This window comes from Exserohilum turcica (genome assembly GCF_000359705.1).
Source record: "Exserohilum turcica Et28A unplaced genomic scaffold SETTUscaffold_17, whole genome shotgun sequence".
Classification (NCBI taxonomy): Eukaryota; Fungi; Ascomycota; class Dothideomycetes; order Pleosporales; family Pleosporaceae; genus Exserohilum; species Exserohilum turcicum.
In genome coordinates, this window is record NW_007359992.1 from 336,448 (window position 1) to 359,781 (window position 23,334).

The 23,334-nt window shown below is 54.1% G+C and overlaps 8 protein-coding genes across 8 annotated transcripts; 6 read left to right on the forward strand and 2 right to left on the reverse strand.

Annotated features, from left to right (window-relative positions):
- Positions 1-548: 548 nt before the first annotated feature.
- On the forward strand, positions 549-1,238 carry SETTUDRAFT_27884 (uncharacterized protein; the record flags this gene model as incomplete). The annotated part of the gene is made up of 2 exons (XM_008026169.1): positions 549-581; positions 813-1,238. The coding sequence occupies 2 exons, from the start codon at positions 549-551 to the stop codon at positions 1,236-1,238; spliced, it is 459 nt and encodes a 152-aa protein (XP_008024360.1).
- A 13-nt stretch (positions 1,239-1,251) lies between these two features.
- On the forward strand, positions 1,252-2,154 carry SETTUDRAFT_168741 (uncharacterized protein). Its single transcript, XM_008026264.1, has one exon. The coding sequence runs from the start codon at positions 1,549-1,551 to the stop codon at positions 1,852-1,854; it is 306 nt and encodes a 101-aa protein (XP_008024455.1). The 5' UTR covers positions 1,252-1,548; the 3' UTR covers positions 1,855-2,154.
- Positions 2,155-6,645: 4,491 nt separating this feature from the next.
- On the forward strand, positions 6,646-7,528 carry SETTUDRAFT_184282 (uncharacterized protein; the record flags this gene model as incomplete). The annotated part of the gene is made up of 2 exons (XM_008026265.1): positions 6,646-6,771; positions 6,827-7,528. The coding sequence occupies 2 exons, from the start codon at positions 6,646-6,648 to the stop codon at positions 7,265-7,267; spliced, it is 567 nt and encodes a 188-aa protein (XP_008024456.1). The 3' UTR covers positions 7,268-7,528.
- A 1,436-nt stretch (positions 7,529-8,964) lies between these two features.
- SETTUDRAFT_168743 (glycoside hydrolase family 37 protein) lies at positions 8,965-11,689 on the forward strand. The gene is made up of 5 exons (XM_008026266.1): positions 8,965-9,117; positions 9,174-9,243; positions 9,316-9,437; positions 9,497-11,241; positions 11,292-11,689. Exons 1-5 carry the CDS (start codon positions 8,995-8,997, stop codon positions 11,419-11,421), a joined length of 2,190 nt encoding a protein of 729 aa, XP_008024457.1. The 5' UTR covers positions 8,965-8,994; the 3' UTR covers positions 11,422-11,689.
- A 713-nt stretch (positions 11,690-12,402) lies between these two features.
- Positions 12,403-15,564, reverse strand: SETTUDRAFT_47098 (uncharacterized protein). The gene is made up of 2 exons (XM_008026203.1): positions 15,326-15,564; positions 12,403-15,269 (listed from the first exon to the last, which is right to left on the reverse strand). Exons 1-2 carry the CDS (start codon positions 15,447-15,449, stop codon positions 12,568-12,570), a joined length of 2,826 nt encoding a protein of 941 aa, XP_008024394.1. The 5' UTR covers positions 15,450-15,564; the 3' UTR covers positions 12,403-12,567.
- A 441-nt stretch (positions 15,565-16,005) lies between these two features.
- Positions 16,006-17,693, reverse strand: SETTUDRAFT_27889 (uncharacterized protein; the record flags this gene model as incomplete). The annotated part of the gene is made up of 4 exons (XM_008026170.1): positions 16,006-16,872; positions 16,918-17,146; positions 17,202-17,504; positions 17,560-17,693. 4 exons carry the CDS (start codon positions 17,691-17,693, stop codon positions 16,006-16,008), a joined length of 1,533 nt encoding a protein of 510 aa, XP_008024361.1.
- Positions 17,694-18,612: 919 nt separating this feature from the next.
- SETTUDRAFT_168745 (uncharacterized protein) lies at positions 18,613-20,283 on the forward strand. Its single transcript, XM_008026267.1, has 6 exons — positions 18,613-18,723; positions 18,777-18,815; positions 18,865-18,886; positions 18,936-19,409; positions 19,459-19,523; positions 19,571-20,283. Exons 1-6 carry the CDS (start codon positions 18,673-18,675, stop codon positions 19,946-19,948), a joined length of 1,029 nt encoding a protein of 342 aa, XP_008024458.1. The 5' UTR covers positions 18,613-18,672; the 3' UTR covers positions 19,949-20,283.
- Positions 20,284-20,871: 588 nt separating this feature from the next.
- Positions 20,872-21,416, forward strand: SETTUDRAFT_108526 (uncharacterized protein; the record flags this gene model as incomplete). The annotated part of the gene is made up of 2 exons (XM_008026268.1): positions 20,872-21,033; positions 21,102-21,416. The coding sequence occupies 2 exons, from the start codon at positions 20,872-20,874 to the stop codon at positions 21,414-21,416; spliced, it is 477 nt and encodes a 158-aa protein (XP_008024459.1).
- Positions 21,417-23,334: the final 1,918 nt, after the last annotated feature.

Genomic DNA, 23,334 nt, shown 5'->3' on the forward strand with positions numbered 1-23,334 from the left:
ATGGGGTGTGTGTGTGTGGACATTGAGCGTGACCACAACTTGGTTGCACACCAACTGGGTAGAGGGTTGCTGCGCGAGCCACACGCAACAAAAAGCGTCGTGTGCGCGTTTGATAGAATGATTTGCTGCAGCCTTCATTCGTAGAGCATGCGGTAGCCACGGGCGAATGAGCGTTGCCAGTATGATATGCCCTCTCTGGAATACCAGCGCTGCTCCCCTCGTCCCCCTTGAACATCTCGGACCCGTACCATTCAACACTCGGCGCAGCGAATCCAGCCTCACACAACTCCAACGCAACCGGGCCATTTGTTCGCTACAACACCGCACAGTACCACGACAGTAGCTAGTAAGGTAGTCAAATAAACCATTTGCGCAAAGGCCACACCACAATGCCTCTTTTCTCCCCAACACTGCAACCCTTTCTTTGCCCTGCCGCTCTCTAACCTTTACCCCCCCCCCGACGCTTCTTTTCCTCCCTCCCGCAGCACGCGCGGGAACTCGAAGAAAGAAAGAAAAGGAAAGCACAGTAATTTCTCCGAACACCAACCATGTCCTACCCGTCGTACGACAACGCGAGCCTGGTAAGCACTTGCAGTCTTTTGCTGGGCGGTTCAAGAAATGAGACTTGGATCGTGTACAAGAAGGACTTTCCAACGAGCGGAGAATTAACTCGAAGAGCTAAAACTAATTCTGGGATTTGATTCAAACAGCCCACTCTCCCTCCTACCCCCTCTCCCTCCCGCACAACCCGCTGCTCCAAATCCTGCTCGACGCTCCCCTGCATCGCAGGCCCCTCATCCCATCACCACCAGGACCAGCACCGACGCACCCCCGAACCGGGTTCTTCGTCCACGCCCTCGACGGTAACGCTGAACTCGTCAAGCCTCCTCCCCACGCCCTCGACCTTCTCGCTGTACACGTGCTCCGCGTCATCGCCGCCATCGACGCACTCTGCGCCGCTGTCGCACTCGCACAAGACGCTGCGCCGCATTCTGCCGCACGAATACGAATTGGCGTATGCACGGCTCAACGGGTCCGACGACGTGCATGTGCTGGGGCACAGCTGTGCGGGCGGAAAGGGAAAGGGCAAGATGATGGTGGTGGGCGATGAGGTGCATGCTGATGGCACGCAGAGCGAGGTGCTGCAGTGGAGGGGCGCCGGCGCGCATAGTGTGCTCGGGTCACATGCTATGAATTATACGGGTTCGAGGAAGATGTGGAGTCATGATGTTGTGTAAGTGTGTGCTGTGTTACTTTTCTTGTCTTCTTTGTGGCCAACGTTTTGCCTGCAATGTTTTGTTTGGTCGGTGGCGGTAATATACCGTCCATACTAGTCTGATATTTGTTTGCCGTTGTACGTTTTTTTCTTAGTGTCTCGATATTTGCTGGTTTAGTTTTTTTCATTGGTCGGAATACTTTGTCAATTCTCTCCCTTTTTCATTGATTTTTCTGATTTTCGGGCCAAGTTGCAAGCGTACATCTGCCCAACCTCGACATATGTGTACAACGCTAACTCGTGCATTTTTCTTCCTCCACGACAGCCAGAAAATGCGCCAAGATGCCATGTGCAACAGGGCGTATGCGGCTTCACTTCCCGCTATTCCTGCTATGCCGCAGCATCCCCTCGTAGCAGTGGGTTCTCAGCAGCAGCAGCAAAAGCGCGATAGCATGGAGCCCATGGAACCTCGTCTTCCTGCTAGTACTGCTACGTCGCAGCCACTTCCACGCCCCATGGCGGTATCCTCGAGAACAGCAGCGCAGAATGAGTCTGGAAAAGAGAAGGACAAGGAAAAGGCAGCGAGCAAGAAGAAGGCTTTCTTCAAGCGCATCTGGCATGGTCTTCGCCGCAAGTAAAAAGGATACTGTTGTTCTAGACCCAATTGTCTAGACCCTTCTGTTTATCCTTATTCTTACTGCTTCGATTTCCCTTCCCTTTTGTTGAGTACTGCCCCCTCCCAGGCCGTTCGAGACCCTTTCCCCTCGAGTATCAAACAACGCGATACTTGTATCTTTCTTCCCCGCCCTGCGCCGCCCCCAAAGCAATAATCCCTCCCAAGATTTGGAATATTAGCGGAAACTGGTCCTCTTTTCTTCTCTCCATGTCGTGGATTTTTTTTTCTCCTCGTGAAAAGGGGGGTCTAGATGCTCGTCGCTTGCACCCTTTCCATGGTCTAGATTTCTCGCTTCCATCTCTCTTACTTACTTCCTCTCCCTCACCATTGTACGGGTAGTAATCAGGGTTATGTCTGTGTGTATGAAAGAAAAAGTTGAAACATTTTTTCTTTCGCTTGCTTCTCTCTTTCGCTCTCGCTTCGAGCGCACAGAGAGCAGAGAAAAAAAGTTTTGTTTTTCTTTTTGGCTCTCTGACCCTGACTCTCTCTCCCCGTCTATTTCTCTCTGTGAGTCACAACGGGGGGGTTTCTTACAGTGCATACTAACATTCCCTATCTTACCCACCCTACTACATGTGAAGAATGTGTGGATGTGTGGGGGGGGGGGCAAGCACCAAGCAAGGATGATGTGTTGGGGTGTATTGGCCTTGGTGTGGGTGTGGGTGCGGATGTACGTGTCTAACAATGTCCTTCACATTTTTGATTTCGTCCATCCCATGATCAACAGTTTTTTTTAATCATGAAAATTTTGTCGGAGGTCACGGAGATGTGCAGCATGCATGCTCTGTGACATGGGCCACCATGCGGAAAGTTGGTTGCATATTGCACCTGTCTGCAAAAAAGGAGGGGGCAGAGGGGGGTTATTTCTTTCTTTCTTCTTCTTCTTGCATTAGCCGTCGTGTGCTCGAGTCGCTAAAGGTGGGTGTGCACCGGTCAGCCGCGTTTGCCATGGAAATCCTAATATGGAATCGCTGTGGCTGGTCAATGTCAAATAGGGTCTTGTTTGGCGAGACGTGTTCAGGTGACAAGGCTCAAGCAGACAACGCATGTCGTTAGCGAGAGAGGGTGATGGTGTGAACCCGAGAAGATCAGGGTGTTTAGCAGTACGAGTCCCTGATTTGACATTTATCGTGCGGAGATACACGCTGGTGGTGATTTCCATGAAGGAGGTGCCAAGGTGGGCGGCGAGGTCCGGAAATGCGCGTGGTGTGACGCTGCTGCTTTCCGGCTAATTATCGCATTCGCATGCAGCATCGTGAGCCCGTCACACCACTTTTCTGCCACCAAGACCAGCGGCCATATCAGCTTGTTGCCAACCGCACTGCCCAAGATGGCCTTGCCGTCATCCGATGAACGTGAAGCTGCCGATATAAGAAGAAAGCATTGATGCCTGGACGTCTGCCTCAACACCAAACATCTCTTCGCACCCAGCTATCCAATACTCATCGTCACAAACCGAAAAAAAAGTCTCTGCTAGCGTTTCCAAAAGCGACCTGGACTCGTAGCACAGCGAACAAAATGCGCTTCCATGTGCACATTCCATTTCCCCACTGGCACATTCGACGCCATCTGGACCAGTGGCTCGCAGACGTGGCTGAAGTATACGGCCGAGCTGCATGAGCAAGGCCAAGCTTTCTCCAAGCTTTGTGACTAGGACTTTGTTGAAGTAGGTTGGCTTCTCCTGAGGCGGTGTAAACAGGCTGCTGACGCCTCACGACAGATGATAGGAAGACGAGTGAAACCAGTCTAGGCATGCATGGATCCCGGCACATGGGGGTTTTGTAGCGTGGTGATGTTAAGTAATGGCTGTGGAGGGGTCTGGACTTTTGGGGGTGATGTGTGTTTTGATAGCCAATCAACGATCCGTCGTGAACAATGTAATATTGTACGCAATCTGGCCTTCTTCGGAGCGACTCGTTAGCGGCGTGTGATGCAATGCGCATGGTGGTTTGCAATATTTTGGACGCTCAGCGACAACCTTTGCTGTCGCATGCCAAGTTTGAGGCGGTCGACTTGAGAGAAAAGAAAAGCGGCGACTGACCCTGCGTAACATTTCCTTTTGCTGGCCGGCACTTGCAGGCTCAGGGACGCAGCAAAGTGCGACCAGGCTAGCCATCACCTGACGAAAGGGACGAGGCATGGTCACGGGCTTTTCACGGTGGTTTTGCTGGCGCTTGATTGTGCTTTTTGGACGTGGCAGGCTGTTGTTGATTTGCTTAGCGCCTCGACGGCCATGATTGTTCGACGTGGAGGGCACACGAGCAGAGCGTGTGTGGTGCATGGTTCCCCTTATCTCCACTTGCCGCAAACAGTCGGGCCGTTGGTGTTGCTGAGTGCACTACGTCACACTCGAATTGGGAATCGTTGTACGGGGCGAGAGATCTGAGCCGTACCCATTGCTGTGGGTGAATGTCAGGCATCAATTCTATTTAGGAAACGGACTGGGGGTAGATTCCTACGGCTCTATTCGCCGATCTGGGAACCAAGGCTGCACCGCGGGACTGGGTGATCCGGACCAGGGTGTCGAGTCATACAAGATGGAGAATCAGATCTGAATGGGGATTCCAACACGAGATATCGGTGGTTTTGATCGAGCCCTAGGCCGGCAAAAAGTTACCGAAGGCGACTCCTCTTAACCTTTGGGGAATTCCGTGCGGGAATCCATACTGCGGGAATTGTGGACTTGTGGACCGGGGTGAGGCAGCTGGGAACGACGCCTGAAGGTCGGCGAGCCGTGTATTGAATCAGGAATGCCACGATATTGCCCCGCAAACCGCAGCAGGAGTGAGGCCTGCACACGACCACCAATCGGCATAATTGCGAGAGTGTGTGTGTGTATCATGACGATGAAGGGGGGCACGAGTGCGACGACGGCCGCGCACAAGGCCTGGTAGATTCTGCCAAGGGGGGATAAGGGAGCGAGGGCGACGACAGTAGATGGCAGCCCCCTATGCTGAAACGAGTGGTGGCAGGGCCATTGGGCCATGTTTCGACGACGTTGCTGTGCGACAGCGTGCTGGGGGAGCAGGGCAGGCTGGGTGGTGAGGGTACGTACCAGAGGGCAGGGTAACAAGATGATTGGGACCAACGTGTTCCTGGGGTTACAGATGCAGTAAATCGGGCGAATGCAACACGATGCTTGGCCCGCCAATCTCACGCGCCAACCCCCCCGCCCAGGGTGGGGACGCTAGTGCAGGGGCGCCTCGCGGGGCTAGGCCCAGACGGACCATGGCGCGGGCGGTCAGAGGACGGTGGCTGTTCACTAAGCAGCGAGCGAGGGGCGCAAGCGAGCAGGCGACGATGCTGGCCATCTGGAGTAGGAGTAGAGTAGAATGGCGGGTTGAGGCGGCCATGGTTTGCTTGGGTCGGCTGCCGCATCAGGTGAAACATTGCCATTGTGTGCGCATGCATGCATGGTTGCGCGGCCAGGTGACGGCATGGCCGGGTGCCTGGCAGCGCGTGTTTTTGGAGGGGGAGGGGGGTGATGCGCTGGATGATCGCCCGCCGGCCTGTGAGGGTAGCAGGCGACCTAGTGGTAGTAGGGTGTAGATTGGTGGAGATGGCAGAGCGTGCCTGGGCGCGGGCCGGACTTGGTGTTCCTGCATTGGAGCCTGTCTGGGCCGGGGCATTGCAGGGCAGGGCAGGCATTCAGTCGGTCGCAAGTGGCATGGTCCCTCTGGCCCTCTGGCCCTCTGGCGTGGCTACGATGCGCTCGCTGCCATCCCGTCATCACGATCCAGGCAGGCAGGCGAATCCATCGTTCGGCGCATGGGGCGCGTTGCGCTAAGGGGCTGATTGCTTTTTGCGACAGCTGTCAAATTGCAGTCTGGCGGCCCTTGGCGGCTTTGGGCAGCTGGTTGGCTCCATGCACACGAGGGGCAGATCTCTGCTAGGCGCGCTGTCGGCGGCCGTCCAAGAGGGCAGGCGGTGTGGTTCAGCTTGGACACGCCTCTCTTTCTTTTCGACGGCGGCGAGGCTCTCACCATGCCCGCGTGTCTGTGTCTGTGTGTGCGTGTGCGTGTGCGGGTGGAGGGCAGAGGAGAGCGTCGAGGCCGCGTTCTAGGCTTCGCTGATGGACGGGGGCATGGGAGGTTTGTTTGCGCTGTGCCTGGCGATACGTGCGTACCTGGAGCGAATGAAGCGGCTGAGGCGTTTGATGGCAAGTTCCAAAAGGCGGCTGATCGGCGTGTGCGAATAGGCCTGCAGTCGAGGGGGTGAGGGCAGCCAGCCTCTTGGTTCAGCACACCAGGATCTGCCGTGCGGCCCTTGCGTCGACGGCAGCTAAAAGCAACGACGCCTGCTCAGGCCAAAGCGCCAGACACGACGGAAACGGTAGAGCCGCAGCCATGTACCACGTTTTAGGGCGCTGTCACCATCCCGGTCCCCTGGCGTCCATCGGCGACCGCGGCGCTATGGCGCTTGGTCGGGTGGCCATGATGCTGCGAGCTGCGTTAGGATATTAGGTCCTGTGTCAATATATAACACTTGGTCGCCCTAGGCTTCGACACTACTCAACACCGATAGCATCACGACAGCAGCAACACTACTACCACCACCAGTCACTACCGTCACAACACCACCACTCTCTCTACCACTACCACCACACTACTACTACTACTACTACTACTACTACTACTACTACTACTACTACTACTACTACTACTACTACCATCACTGCCACCACTGCCACCGTGGACACCAGCTACACAAACACCAACCCCACTCATTAATCAACCCACTCCCACACACAATCATGTACAAGGACCTCGGACACACCCCCAACTGGGACGTCTGCTTCCACCAAGCCCAGCTCACTGAAGAGAACCTGCGCTCGCACAGCTCAACACATGCCTCGTCACACATGTCAACACACTCCAAGGTACGCATTTGGCCCATCCCTCTTGGTATCCTTCATCGACTAACAATAAACCCAGACCGACAGTGCGTGCCACATGGTTGAGACACAACAATACTACCACTACGACATGGACTTTGACGAGTCGGACGACGAAGACGCCAGCACCTACTCCAAGCGAATGGCTCTGAGAAGAGCCGCGTCTCTCGAGGTGCTCAAGGCGTACGGCGGATGCTTTGCTTCTGGCTTCCTGGCTCTCCAAGAACCCCTCCCCGTCAGGCCGCAATCCAAGCTCAGGCGGTATGAGAGCGCCGAGGAATTTGAAATCCGACGAACTGCATCCATTGCAACATCTCTCGAGACACTGTCCGTCAGCTGCACAAGCACCACGTCCGACAGCCCACGACCCGACTCGGCCACGCTAAGCCCCGAGGAGCTGCAGCAAGCAACCAAGGGAAAGTGGAGTTGGAGGAGCATGCGGAAAAGCCGAAAGAACTCGGCAAAGAAGCTCGGAGTGTGAAGATGCACACATTTCCGGCCACCCGCCCACTCTCTTTTTTTCATTTGTCTCTGTTGTTTGATTGTCTATTAGCGAAGGCGTTGGGGGTTTACGGACAGCCCAAGACTGCCGCCAGCCATTTTCTTTTGTTTGGGGAAAAAATCACGATAGCGAGTGTGTATAGTTATAGTGGGCGGTGACAGCACCAGCCAGCTGTATAGGGTATTAAAGTAATATCTCCGAAGCAGGCTCAGCGGGCCTGCGCGGGCCATTTGAATCCATCTTGTCAGATTGCACAATTGCATGCCATGTTGCACCGTGATGCCGACGGGGGAAGACGGAAGGGCTTGGAGAGCCGGAATAGACGGTGGACATGTTGTTGCGTGGACGTGGACGTAGACGGGACGTGGGATGTGGGGGAGGAGTAGCCGGGCAGCCAGCAGGCGAGCAGAGCAGGCGAGCCAGTCACAGCGGGCGCAGTGACCCGGGACCTGACAGTTGAATTCAGGGTCGGACGGAAAAGCAACGGGCCAGAATTTTTTTAATTTTTTTTTTTTTTGCACTTTGGATTCAACGGGAAGACTGGGCCGGAGGGGGACAGATGACGATGGTGACGGCAGCAGGCCTCGGGCAGGGCCAATGGAGGGTGGACGAGGTACCTGAGGGAGCATGACGTATAGGTGGGGTTGGGCGGTTGTGGTTGCGATAGTGATAGCGCGATCAACAAAGCCGGGGCGGGCAGTGGCGAGGCGAGGCGAGGCGAGGGCAAGGGCGATGATGACGATGACGCTGCGAGACGAGACGGGCAAGAGCACATGCCCATGTGCAGAGGAAGGAAGGCGCCCAGGCACGGGGAAGCTGCGACCACGACCACGACCACGACCAGACCACGACTCTGCGCCCGCCACATGGACAAGCACCACCACAGCCAGGTGTAGATGCACCAGATGCTGCACCCACGCCGGCACGGGACATGCGAATCGTGTATGCAGTGCCGTGCCGCGCAGTGCCGCGCAGCGCAGCGCAGTGCATCTGGTGCATCCAGTGTGCGTCGAGTCGAGTCGAGTGCAGTGCACACGTCGTCGCGTGGGCGCCCCCCCCCCATCCCCGGGCGCGCCGGGCAGCGACGCACATGCCTGCTCGTGTACTGGACGCAGACTCAGCAGCCATGTTCCGGTGTCAGTGTCGGTATCTGGCCACAGTGCAGCTTCCTCACCGCCACCGGTTCTGGCTATCTGCGTATCGTGATGGCAGCAGAGAGACCCACCGCCGCTCGACGCCTGCCCGGCGGCGCTCTGGGGCATCGGCCAACCTGCCAGCCTGCCCCATCTGCCATGGTCAAAACTGGCTGCCTCCGCCCACCCCGTCTCACCCATTGCACTCGCACTCGCACTCCTCATCCCACCCTCCCAGTCCTAACTCGGCTGCATCCTACTAGCCCCGACAGCAATATCGCCGTGTGACACAACAAGGTATCCCGAGTCAGCTCCGTCTCACCCAACTCGTCCCGCCCCGCCCCCACCCCAGTCCGGCCGCGAACGAGCTGCGAGCGTCTCAGCTAACTCTGGGCAGTACCTACCTACATACGCCATAGCTCTCTCGCACACATCCACACTCGTACATCCAATCTATCCTCAACACCACCGCCCGACACCGACACCGCCCCCCTCCAACCACACTCTCCCACACCCACACCCCTCCATCTCGGCTTGCTCTACCTGGCGGCTCCGCCCTCCCTCCCCCATAGCATGAGCTCGCAACCTTCGAAAAATCGCCGAACCTCGAGTGTCATCGACCCGTACGCTGCGCCCCATATCTACTATGGCGAGAGTCACTCGCAAAAACACCCCAGGGCCCGCACCTACTCGGCTGTGAGCACTGCCTGCCCTTCATCCGCCCCATTGGCGCCCAGCCTAACACCAAGCAGAATGTAGACCAATCCTCGCGCAATGCGCCCCTTAGCGAGGGCGTCACAGCTGGCCGCCGCATCAGTCACGGTACCTAGCCCCAGCTGCCAGCCAGCCTGCACCACCACCACCACCACCACACGCCGCTGACTACGACTGCAGATGAAATCTCGCTGCAGCCCCGCCGCTTCAAGATCAACGTCGACGAGACGCTCGAGCAGCTGCTGGCCCGCGAGGACTCGGATCAAAACTACCAGATCACCATTGATGACAAGGGCCCCAAGGTAGACGCCCTGCTGCCTCTGCTCTCTCTGCATGCAACCCCAGCTGACAAGCGACACAGACGCTCTCGCTCGGCACCCTCGGCTCCAATGCCTTCAAGAAGCACGATGTTCGCGGCACCTACATGCTGTCCAACCTGCTTCAGGAGCTCACCCTCGCCAAAGACTACGGCCGCAAGACCATTGTCCTCGACGAATCGCGCCTCAACGAGAACCCCGTGAACCGTCTCAGCCGCCTCATCCAGTTCTCCTTCTGGGATGGCTTGACCCGCCGCATTGATGGCTCCAACATTGCAAAGGTCGGCGTCGACCCCAAAGACTGGACCCCCGATCCCCGTCCCCGCATATACATTCCCCAGGGCGCTCCCGAGCAGTACGAATACTACACACGCATTGCCCGCGAGCATCCAGACATGCGTCTCGAGGTCGTTCAGCTGCCACAGGACTGCGACAACGAAGCATATGTGCGCGACCTGAACAAGGCCCCTGGTCTTCTCGCCATCGCCATGGAAGAGTGGATTGACCCCGAGACCAAGAAGAAGGACTTGAGAGGCCTGCCCTTTGTGGTTCCTGGTGGCCGCTTCAACGAGGTCTACGGATGGGACAGCTACATGTGCTCGCTTGGCCTGCTTGTCAACGACCGTGTTGACCTGGTCAAGTCCATGGTGATTCATTTCTGCTTCTGTATTAAGCATTACAACAAGATTCTCAACGCCAACCGCACATACTATCTCTGCCGTTCGCAGCCGCCTTTCCTGACCGACATGGCCCTGCGCTGCTACGAACGCATCAAGCACGAACCTGGTGCGCTCGAATTCCTGCGCCAGGCCATCTTGGCTGCCATCAAGGAATACTACTCGGTCTGGATGAGCCCGCCTCGCTATGATCCCGAGACGGGTCTGTCCAGGTACCGACCTAGTGGGTTGGGAGTGCCTCCGGAGACGGAAGCCACGCACTTTGAGCACATCTTGAAGCCATATGCAGAAAAGCACGGCATGACTTTCCACGAGTTTGTCGATGCGTACAACTATCAACGGGTACACGAGCCTGAACTAGACGACTATTTCCTGCATGACCGTGCCGTGCGTGAGTCTGGTCACGACACTTCATACCGTCTTGAGAAGGTTGCTGCGGACCTCGCAGTTGTCGATATCAACGCCCTTCTATACAAGTATGAAATCGACATTGGCCGCTGCATCCGCAACCATTTTGGAGACAAGCTGGAGATTCCTGCTGAATTCTGCACTGGCGACATGAAGCCTGGCCATATTGAGAACTCGGCCGCATGGGAGCGTCGCGCTAGAAAACGCCGCGTCCAAGTCGACAAGTATCTCTGGGATGAGGAGGCCGGTATGTACTTTGACTACAACACGGTCAAGCACGAGCGTACAGGCTACGAAAGTGCCACGACTTTCTGGCCAATGTGGTCCGGACTTGCCACGCCCCGCCAGGCTAGCATTCTTGTGGAGAAGGCTTTGCCCAAGCTCGAGGCCTTTGGTGGTCTTGTATCTGGTACAGAAAAGTCGCGTGGCGAGGTTGGTCTTGACCGCCCCAACCGACAATGGGACTACCCCTTTGGATGGGCACCTCAGCAGATGCTTGCCTGGGTCGGCATGCAGCGATATGGATACGATGCTGAAGCCCAGCGATTGGCTTACCGCTGGCTCTTCATGGTTACCAAGGCTTTTGTCGACTTCAACGGTGTCGTTGTTGAAAAGTACGACGTTACAAGAAAGGTGGACCCGCACAAGGTCGAGGCTGAATACGGTAACCAAGGCAGCGACTTCAAGGGCGTTCCTCGCGAAGGGTAAGATTTCAGCTTTGTCTGTTATGAAGAGCATGACTAACGCGTCGCAGTTTCGGATGGGTCAATGCAAGTTACGTCTACGGCCTCACACTGCTCAGTGCACACCAACGTCGTGCCCTGGGTGCCCTTACCGACTGGGATACCTATGCCAAGGCTATGCAGGACCTTGGAATGATGTAAACGACAACCCTTCACACTGAGTATACTCGACGTCTTCACCACCACATGCATCAGCGTAGAATGTCTAGCGTTTGCCGTGCTTGTTTGTTCGTCTTTGGTTCGGCGGCAGAATACAATTTGGTTCGGTGCTCATGCTCGATAACGTAGCCACTGAGTTTGCTTGTCATGGTAATAGGATAGGTTTCTCGGAATGGCAGCCGGCGCAGGATCAACCTTGTCTTCTTCTTCTTTCCCCCAGTGGTAGCCCATCTGCTCAACGTCGCCTATACCTCAGAGTCGAATAAATCCTTTGATCACATTCGTCTCTCTCTCTCTCTCTCTCTGTCTTTATAGATTTGATTACGAGTCGATATCCTTTACACACGCTTGCAACTTGATATGCTTGATAGTCATATTCCCATTCCCATTTCCATTCCCATTCACAATTACAGCTCGAAACACCACATGACATCACATGACACTTATTTTGCAGGCAAAGCTTTTCTTCTCAGCCATGTCCACATACATGTCCATACATAGATAGTATTGACTCTATCCATCCATCCATCCATCCATCCATCCATCCATCCATCCATCAAAAATTGTAGTTGAATACTACACACACCTCCTCCTCCCCCTCTCCTCTTCCCAAGACCATTCATAAAGCCTAGAAAAGAAAAGAAAAATTCCCCAGCCATGCTCAATACCCTGTTTGTAATGTATATATATATATATATATATATATATCATGCCTCGTGTTGAATGCATCCCTTAGTTGTTGTTGTTGTTGTTGAAAGACCCTTCTAGCCACCCGATTGCTCCTTCGCTTCCCTTTTTTGTGATTTGATAAAGACGCCGATTTGAGAAAGAGGAAGATGGAAAGAAAGATGGAAAGAGAAAGGTATAATGATATGAGAAGAAGAAAGAAAAAAACAAAAAAGAAGAAGAAGAAGGAGAAGAAGAAGAAGAAGAAGAAGAAGAAAACGCCCAATGGAAAACCCCATCATTCATTTCATGTTTCCATGTTCCCATAACTGACAAAAACTCTACCTAAAAAAAAAGCTTGTTGAATGCTTTTTTTTTCTCTGAACCCGGTGGGAAGAAAAAAACACACATCCTAATCCTTCACATGGTGTGATTTATGGTGTGTAGGTGGTGATGAAAGACCTAAAACATGCCGTCAATCTCGCCCGTCTCAACATCAACATCAATGTTGAGATAGCCGGGGGCCGTAGGCAGACCAGGGATAGTTTGAATGTCAGCAGCAAGCGCATACAGGTAGCCAGCGCCAGCCGCCATGCGGACGTCGCGGATGGGGACGGTGAAGCCTGTTGGGGCGCCCTTGAGGCTGGGGTCGTGCGAGAGACTGTATTGGGTTTTTGCGACGCAAATGGGGAGGTTGCCGAAGCCCTGCTTGACGTACGTGTCGACTTTCTTTTGGGCGAGCTCCGAGAACTCGACGGCCGCGGCGCCGTACATGCGCTTGGCAATAGTTTCCATGCGCTCTTGCACGCTGCCGCTCGATGTGTCGTAGAGCAGCTTGTAGTCGGGCTTGGGCTTGGACGACGCCGCAATGATGCCTTGGGCAAGGTCAATGGCGCCCGCACCGCCCTCGGCAAAGTGGTTCGCCGGGATGGCGTCTTCGGCACCGGCAGCAATGGCTTCTTCACGGATGACATCGATTTCGGCCTGTGTGTCGGTAGCGAAGCGGTTGATTGCTACCACGACGGGGACGCCGTATGCCTTTGCGTTCTCAATGTGCTTCTTCAGGTTTACGCAGCCAGCACGGAGAATGTCAATGTTCTCGGTACGGTAGACCTCGGGAAGCTGAGAACCCGGGCTGATATCGGGACCGCCGCCGTGGTTCTTGAGCGCTCGCACAGTGGCAACAATAACAACTGTGTCGGGCACAAGGCCAGACGATCGGCACTTGATGTTGAAGAAGCGCTCGCCGCCCATTGTGAAGTCGAAACCAGCTTCGGTGACGACGAAGCCGGTTTGCGCATCGTGGTCCTCGTCTGGCTCCGTACCAGCCAGCTTGAGCGCAATTCGGTCTGCGAGGACTGACGAGGCACCGATACTAATGTTTGCGAATGGGCCGGCGTGCACAAAGACGGGGGTGCCCTCAAGGGTCTGCATCATGTTGGGCTTGATAGCATCGACAAGCAGAGCAGTCAAGGCACCGCCTGCGCCAATGTCGTCGCAAGTGACTGGGTCGCCAGCGCGGGAGCTGGCCACGACCATGCGGCCCAGGCGCTCGCGGAGGTCTGCGAGGTCTTTGCTGAGAGCAAGAATGGCCATGCACTCACTGGCAACCGAAATGTCGAAGCCAGTCTCACGAGTCTGACCCTTTTCAGTTGGTGCTTGACCCACGGTGATCTTACGCAGGTGCCTGTCGTTGACATCGAGTACGCGTCTCCAGGTAATCGTCTCGGGGTCAATGTCTAGCCTTGCAAACTTGGCAATCTCCTCTTCCGTCAGATCATCTGGGTTCGTCTTGTCGATACCAAGCTTCTTGAGACGACGGAACATGACAGGGGCAAACTCGCGCTTGCCCTTCTTAGCCGGCACCAAGCGCTTGTAGAGTGCAGCATCCTTTTGCGTGTTCTCGTGGAACATGCGCGTCTCAATAGCAGCAGCGAGCAAGTTGTTCGCGGCAGTGATGGCGTGGATGTCGCCAGTGAGATGGAGGTTGAACTGGTCCATGGGAATGACCTGGCTGTATCCTCCACCAGCGGCACCACCCTTGATACCAAAGGTGGGCCCCATACTGGGCTGTCGCACGTTGGCAAAGCATATCCTGCCAAGGTGTGCGCCCAGAGCCTGTGCTACACCGATTGTGGTTGTCGACTTGCCCTCTCCAAGAGGCGTGGGGGTAATACCAGCGATAAGAATGTACCGGCCGTTCCGGCGGTGCTCGAGACGCTTCAGCAGAGACAGATCCACCTTGGCCTTTGTCGCACCATATGGCTCCAGCTCGTGAGGCAGAATTCCCACCTCCTTTGCGACAGCCGTGATCTGCTTTGGGTGTTGCTTCCGCGAGATGGCAATGTCAGAGGGTATGGGGTCTTCAATCTTGATTGGAAGAGGCGAGATTTTGCGCTTCTTCTCTCGGTCAAAGGTCGCGTCGGCTGAGTCGACAAGGTTCTGCAGGAGCATGGCAATGGTCATGGGGCCGACGCCTCCCGGTACCGGCGTGATGTGCGATGCAACTTCGACGGCTGAGTCGTAGTCAACGTCTCCCACCAGCCTTTGACCGCTCTTCTTGGTCTCGTCTGGGATGAAGTTTGTGCCCACATCGATGACGACGGCGCCAGGCTTAAGCCAGTCTCCCTTGACAAACTGGGCCTTGCCAATGGCAGCAACGACAATGTCTGCGCGACGAACAACCTCTGGCAGATCGCTTGTCCTCGAATGGCACACGGTGACGGTCGCGTCGGCGTTCTTCAGCAGATAGCTGACGGGGCTGCCCACAATGTCGCTGCGGCCCAGCACAACGGCGTTCTTGCCTTTGATGTCAATACCAGCCTCCTGCAGCAGCACCATGACACCCTTGGGGGTGCATGGGGTGAAGAGCGGCTTGCCGCCACGCTTGGCCAGCTCGCCAATGCTCTGGATGCCGAAGCCATCGACGTCCTTTTCGTCAGCAACGGCCGATGTGATGGTGTGCTCGGAGATGTGCTTGGGGAGGGGCAGCTGGACGAGGATGCCGTGAACGCTGGGGTCGTTGTTGAACTCGGAGATTTTGTACAGCAGATCAGCCTCGCTGATATCCTCCGTCAGGTGCACCAGCTCGCAGTCGATGTTGGCCTCCTCGGCGGCCTTGAGCTTCATGCGCACATAGGTGCTCGAGTCGGATCTGTCGCCCACTATCGCGTGTCAGCATGGCGTACGCTTCAAGGCGCCTCAATGGCCTGCCACTTACCCTGGACAATTTTCAGGCTGGGTCTGTAACGCGGGTTCTGCGCCTGCTTCTCCTTGATCTTGGCACCCAGCCGCTCGCGGATGCTCTTTGCAATGGCGGTGCCGTCAATCTTCTGTCCGGCCATGGCGAAGCGGGTGCTGGAGAATTGCCTTGCACAAGAGACCGTCTTGACAGCAGTATATAGATGGCGAGGCGTGGTTGCGCACCAATATTTTCTAGGCGGGGTAGCTGTAGCCTGCGGAAAACAACGGGTGAGGGCACCAACACGTCCGCCGCACATCGGATACACTCTCATCGTCCTGTCGGAAGATTCTGCGTATCTTTTCCAAGTCTAGTGGGAATGGCGCGATGTGGTGATGCCTGCATTTCTATGTATGTTTGAAATGACTCAGTGATAGCAGTGCAAAGGCCCGGAAAAAGTTCAAAGCTTGCCCGCCGCCAAACTTTCTTCTCTGCGACTCGCGTGTGCTGCAAATTACGTACAGTCGGGGTCCCAAGTCGAAATAGGGAAACTATGCAACGCGACTCTAGTGTGCAGCCTGGCCGAGCAACTCGTTATCCAGACCAATCATGCTTTGGCGCTTGCATCTAGCACTGCTGCTGCTGTCCGGCCATCCCCACACAGCCCGAGCAGGGTATCGTGTCCTAACTGGGGACTATCCAGAGCGCCTCCCGCAGTTCTAACTCCGGCAATTCTCCATCAATACTCCGTACATGACAAACATCTGCTCGGCCATAGGCTTCAGACGCTCTGCTTGTTCTGGCTCACAGAACCGGGCGAACCTGTCCGGGTGCCAGAGGTTGCGACCCTCCTTGAGCCATTCGTAAGAAACCTTACCGGAGCCCTGCAGCAAGACAAACAAATCATGGATGCAAATTCCCAACGAGCATGCATCTTGCTTTTGCAGCCTGCACTCGTCCCTGGCGCACTCATTAACATAGCTTGTCATCATCGGAAAATCGCGCATCTCTCCAGGTATGAGCAGCCTCTCGAGATCTTCCATGAACTGGGCATATGCTGCCTTGGAGTCGGTGTGGACCTTGCCATCGCCAAACTCAAGCCAAGAGCCATGTACCCAGCCTCTGACGCCTCTCTTGATGACGGCAATATGCCAGTTGCGGCCCATTTCTCGTAATACTTTAATCTTCTCTCCCTTGCTCAGTTCCAACTCGCGTGCATCATTATGATGAGGACGGCCCGACCTCTCGCTGGTTGCCCACTTGAAGGAGACAGTTCCCTGCTTGACGGTCATAAGCTGAGTGTTTTGGTCCGGAAGAGTAATGTTGTCTTTGTCCAAGGGATGCGAAGGTAGCACGGGGTCAGGACCATGGTCAGAACTATGATCAGAACTATGGTCAGAACTATGGTCAGGAACCGAAGACGACGGAGAAGGGTCTTTGGCTGCTGTGTCGAAGCCCTGTATGATGTTGGAATGCATGGGCTCTTCCTCGAAATGGACGATGAAAGGGGCTTCATGGCCAGGAGATTGATTTCTAATAAATGCAAAGGTTTCTCCCCGTTGCGAGTATGGGCTAATCGCGACGTACTGCACACGTTAGCGGTGGAATGTTGATGAGTACGTAGTGCTTACTGCAAGATGCTCCACTGTACTGCGCATCTGCTCGTCTCGGCTTTGGCCTTTCCACATTCCGTTCCATGCGATTTGCATAGGCTTTGCTTGGAAGTTCCAAAAATGACGGTTGCCGGTTTTGATGTAAAAGGAGCCCTTTGAATGCCACTGCAAATTGTCTAGCGTACTGTCAGTGAACCGACCCTTGGTAACATGATCCGTCGCGTATGAGTGTGAACTGATTTCGCGTCTAGAAGACTGTTAGCCACGTGGGAATATGTGCCAGAGCCTAGTTTACTTGCAACTTGAGATCAAGCTCGTTCGGAACATTCGAGCTGACCCAATCTTTGTCTGACCACGCGACAAAAGAATTGTTGGCGCCAAACTGTACTCTGAAGCCAGCCATAAGAGTTTCCGATTTCCTAAGGTCCCCGATAAACGAACGTAACCCTTGTGGAACATTTGGGCCAATACTGAAGGCGGGTCTTCCGTCACTCCGCTGATACCTAAAGAAGAATGAATCGAGGTTGCAGCCGTAGGAAACCCATATGAACTTTTTAATGCTCCCAGTGATGGTGTCATTGAGCAGCAATGGTGGTATGTAGGTGCTAGGCCACGGTCAGCTGGGCGCGACTGCATTTCGAATCTGATATCTGCTCTCACACTCTGTAACCGTTGGAGTTGGCAATGAACTGCTCGCTACCCGATCCCAGGGCTATAATGTACTGGTTGGGTTCCAAACGCTCGAGTCTGTCCAGTGCAACTGAAATGGTAGTGTCGGGTAAAACGGAAGACATATTTGACTTGGAAATGATGGGCCACTAACACTGACGCTTTGAAGGAGTATTGTGCTGCCGCCTCTGGCTCGCTAAGGGCGATCGATCAATGTAATGAGCCGTCTTGTTGTTATGCGAACATGGCAGTCGAAAGTCGGGGTAGGAGCGTGTTTGCGCCAAGACTGCGCGCACTGCAAACGGAAAGTGCCACGTTCATTATCAGTGAATGGGGACCAGTGAATGGAGGAAATTCCATTGCAGATGGGATTCAAGATAGCATTAGTGAAGGGGCCTAGATTTAATAATTGTAAAATCCAAGACAGGTCAAGCATGGAAGTGCCTAACAGCGCAGGGAACGTGTTGGAGATGTCACCCTGATTGCCTTTACTTTAGCACTTGACGATAAAAAGAGTCATGAAAGAAAACTAACGTGCTGAATAAAGTTAGAAGACTCGTAGAAAAGCATTGAAGAAAAGAGCACTTGCAAGAAGAAGAGAGAGTAGCCGAAAAGACGGGGCGAGCGAGCACAGTAGAGCTCGGTGGATTTGCCACCGATACACTGCTCCAAGAACACTTGAGCATGTGAAGAGACATGACTGTCACGATTAGCCATTTATGAGTCACAGAAACACCTTCACCTAGGTGCCTTGGATCCCTTGCTGCTGTGCACTGTGCCATTCAGTCTCATGAAGGAACACAGTGGATACTTCTTTGGCTTGTCCTCAACCCTGCTCACAAACCAATAGCAGCAGTCCTCAGCAAGTCCTGTCAAGATGACGAGAGTGGATTGAGATGTCGGAGTCATCAATGGTGGTGATGTGCAGCCGTTCACGCTCGAGGCACGAATGCGGGATGAAGCACGCTAGCCGGGTTAGTGCCAAGCAGCCCACTTCGCCCGCCGAACGTCGATATGCACAAGAGTCACCCGAAATTCAGAGACGCCGCCTGCACCATATAAGCCGACACACCCACCCCGCCGCCGCACGCACACACCGCAGCCATGAAGCCGATTCTTCTCTCGGGTCACGAGCGCGCTCTCACGCAGGTCAAGGTACACATGCGCGACGCATAGCGGAGGGGCGAGAAGACGCTGACGAGGGACAGTACAATGCCGATGGCGACATCATTTTCTCCGTCTCCAAGGTACGAAGACCCGCTATCCTTGGGGTTTCAGGACGCTAATATTTTTTAGGATCATGTTGTCTGCGCTTGGTGTTAGTTACGTCCACACGGAAAACGGGAATTGAGACTGATGCCGTATAGATTCACACAACGGCGAGCGGTTAGGCACATACCACGGACACCAGGGAGCGCTATGGACCGTCGACGTGAACCCCTCGACCGAGTTGCTGGCCACGGGTGGTGCGGATAACACGATGCGGTTATGGCATGTGCAGACTGGCAAGCTTCTGCACACGTGGGAGTTCAACACCAGTATCAAGCGCTGCGAGTTCTCGCCCGACGGCAGGCAGTTACTCGGTGTTACCGAGAAGCGATCAGGGCACCTCTCGACCATCTGCGTCTACCCAATCAACCCCGACCCCGAGGCGCAACAATCCGACGAGCAGCTGCTGAGGATTGTGTGCGACGAATCCAAGGCGACGGTCGCAGGCTTCTCGTACCTTGCCAAATACATCATCAGTGGACACGAGGACGGCTCAATCACTCAATGGGACGGCAAGACGGGAGAACTGCTTAGCTCCAACTACGACGCTCACGAGCCAGACATGCAAATCAGTCAGTGCCTCTGTACGTTCGTCCAGCACAAGAAACTAACAACCTCCAGCCGACATTCAGTGGGCACCCGACAGGTCGTACTTCATCACCGCAAGCAAGGACAAGACGGCAAAGGTATACCCAGAACCCTAGCCCACTTTGACCAGGCTGACACATGGTAGCTCGTTGATGTGGAGGACCTGACTGTCCTCAAGTCATACGTCGCCGACACACCGCTCAACTCGGCCGCAATCACACCCGTCAAGGACTACGTTATTCTCGGTGGAGGACAAGCCGCCATGGACGTCACGACTACCTCGGCACGCCAAGGAAAGTTCGAGGCCCGCTTCTACCACAAGATCTTCATGGAGGAGATTGGGCGCGTGCGTGGCCACTTTGGTCCCCTCAACTATGTCGCCGTGCACCCGCAAGGCACCAGCTACTGCAGTGGAGGAGAAGACGGATACGTGCGTGTACACCACTTTGACAAGCCGTACTTTGACTTCATGTACGAGGTTGAGCGCGAGGCTGAGCGCGAGGCCGCGCAGGCGAACTTGTAATGTATGGTTTCTCGGACATGAAGGATGCGGGCGATACGAATCGATATGGCTGCATACATGCAACGGCGTTCCGGTGGTTGAGTGGGTGCTCGTCGAATTCTGACGGGCCTTTGTCAAAAAGTTCATGAGCTATCGGGGCGTGTAGAGACGCGATGCAAGCATCGGGTGCAAACGCTCATCAATGAAGACTTGGCATAGAGAATACATGTTCATATATGCTTCAGCAATGTCCCGCCCCAAGCGCCAGTGCCTGTCCACGAGAAAGGAGCAGACACCCGAGCATTAGGTCAATAGTACAAGAAAAGAGCTTGAGACGGGTGGGCAGTTGATCTCCCTGCTTATGACAAACGAGTCCATCATGGAGAAGGAAGGACGACGTATACTGAAGAGGTTGTTGAGCGCACACCATGGTGCTCGTGGTCAAAACAAATTTTTCTGAGCTGTTCGCGCTCAGCGCCGCATACTTGTCGTGCGGTGCACTACTGCCTAACCTGCGCATCATTTCGCAGCAGCGGCTGAGTGTATACGAGTTGCGACGCGCCACGAGCGTCTCGTGTCTCGTGTCAGCTGTGGCAATGCGCCACGGTTGTTTGGTGAAGAAGGGCAGAGGGCGGAGGAAGGGCTCAGGTGCAGACGTGGAAGCTTCGAGAGGCCCTGACCTAAGCGAGACTAGCGCGTGGCGGTGACCTCACCCGGCGCTTCGACTCATCGCGCCTCATATTGCTTTGGGCCTCTACATAAGCAAAACGTCGCCCACCTTATTTGGAAATCCGGAATACCCATCCTCCCGCCCTTCACCTTGCTCGCCGTTTGCCGCTTCACCGGGCAGGAAATAGACGCCAGACACGACAGGCTAAACCCCGCTCTGTGCCTCGACACCGCTGCAACCTTCCACATCACCCTCAACTCCTCTACGCACCAAAATGTCTGACGACTGGAACTCCGTTACCAAGATTGGCAGCCGCGTCCGTGGCGGCGCTGCTGGTCCTCGCGAGACTGTAGTCAAGGGCAAGTCAGCCCTGAACGCAGCCCAACGAAGCGGTGGAATCATTGCCACAGAGAAGAAGTATGCCTCAGCCAACGCTGTAAGTAGCCCTGAGACCTCCGACTTGGACGAAACTCTGTATCAAACAAACTAACAGGCAAATGACAGGGTGCTTCATCAGAAGGTCAGCGCCTTACAAAGGTCGACCGCTCCGACGACATTGTCAAGCCCAAGACGGTTGGTACCGTCGTCGGTCAGGCTATCTCAAAGGCGCGCTCCGAGGCGAAGAATGACAAGGGCACCACGATGACACAGAAGGACTTGGCCACCAAGTGCAATAGCACACCCACCATCATCGCAGACTTTGAGCGTGGCACTGCCGCACCGGATCAGAAGCTGCTGGCAAACATGGAGCGCGTGCTCAATGTCATCCTGCGGGGTGACAAGATTGGGCAGCCCAAGTTCCCAAACAAGAAGAAATGAGCACCTCTCTGCATTGGCCACGGCTTGCACGCTGGAATGCGGACAGGCTGTGGTTGGCAGTAGATTTTTTCCACGTAGCTTTGGCTACAATAGGTCTCTGGATTAGCGGGCTTGGGAGGGCGTTTGATGGATATCACGGTATAACTCCCCATGATGGGAAGCGTCTCATAGCTTTGGCCTCGCTTGTACTGCACAGGCCTCGATAGCTCATGCCGAGTGGCAGTGGACGCGAATAAAATCCACGATTATTAAATCAGTTTATTTCAATGCTGCCATATAGGCCTGACGTCATGTTATTGAATGCGACGATGAGTTCGGAAAGGGTATGCGCCCATGCATTCGCGAGCCCGATTTAGCAATGTGTCCAGATGGTGCCGAGAATTGGTCAATCAAACATGTCCATAGTACGTGTCTGACTAGGCCTCGGTACGGAGGTGCCTTTCAAAAGTATTGTCTGCCAAGAATAATCTAACCGAAGTGCGGCCGCCTTAGCCAAGGCTTGTCTCTCCCCTCTATGTACTTATTACTACTTTGTAGCTTAATTATCTTTTAAATATGTACAAGAATTCGCTTAATCTAAGCTTAGATCTTAAGTTATAAGAGATCTCTCTAGCAGTTCTGCTAGACTCTAACTGCCTTAGCCCTTGACTGTGGAGCTCCTTTCTTTGTAGTCTCTCTTTTTATATAGAACTAGCATAGCTTAATGTAGTTATAGTCTAGCGAGTTTCCACACTAAAGTAGTCTCTTAACGTCGTATAGGCGATAGATTACACCCTAATAGTAGTGGGCGTGGCTAGGTGCCTTATCCTCTATTAGGACAGTCCAAGGTCTATCTTAGAGGCACTCTTTAGCAAAAGGAATTAGCTTTAGAATTAGAACGCAGGCCTAATATCTCTACTAGTCTATACCACCTCTAGACTTATGCATTAGCTTACCTGTCTTCTCTATCTATCTCTATTAAGGCTTCCTGCTACGCTTATTGCGTAGCCCTGTCCTTCTTATAGACTCTAACAGCTCCTATTCCTCTCGCTATAGAAGCTTAAGCTTAGCGTTTAGCTGCTTAATCTAATAAGCAGCATCCTCTCTCTCTACCTTCGTCTCTAGCTAGTAGATATAGCATAGACCTTTTTTGTTATACGAGAAGCAGCCCTAGAATATAAACTTAGAGTATCCCTTCTACCTCTTATAGATGCAGCTCTTAACTACCCTCTTGTCTGCCTTTCTCTAGACTCTATAGCCCCTACGTTAGTAGTTGATCACTACTAACGTCTCATCTGTCTAGATAACATTCTTCTAGTCCTCTAACGTCTAGTCCTTATGCTCTAATGCCTACTTAAGACAAGCACTCCTTATCTCTTATATTAACTTAGGCTTCCTTGTTAGCTTAGTCTTTTTATATCCTGCTGCTCTTAACACCCTCTAGATAGTAGAGGTAGAGATTTTAACTTCTTAGAGACTAAGCCCACTAGCAAGGTTAGCATAGCTCTTCTCTTGTCTGTTACACGGGGTTGGGTGCTGATACTTCTCTAAGCTCGATCCGGGTTAGGGCGAGTGAGATGGTGTGAAGAGCGCCGTGAGGTGGTTGTCTAGCGATGCAGTGGAGTGGGCGTGCTTGTAAGATAGATAACAAAAGGTTTGACAATTCCTAATCTATATTGAATAGATTAACGAGTATTAATCTTGTGAAGTTGAGTAACTAGTAAGAAAGTACAATTTGAGTTGACCACAACGAGAGTAATAATGAAATCCATCCATCCTTATATCCTCATTGCTTCCAGTCCTGCCATCAGAACTTCGACCTGCCATCACTGATGGTTGTCTCCACTTCTGATAGCTGCCATCACATGCGGGTCCTGCCATCACTAATGGCACCGTCTTAGCGTGATGGCACATCACGTGACTTGACCCCGCACGTCCA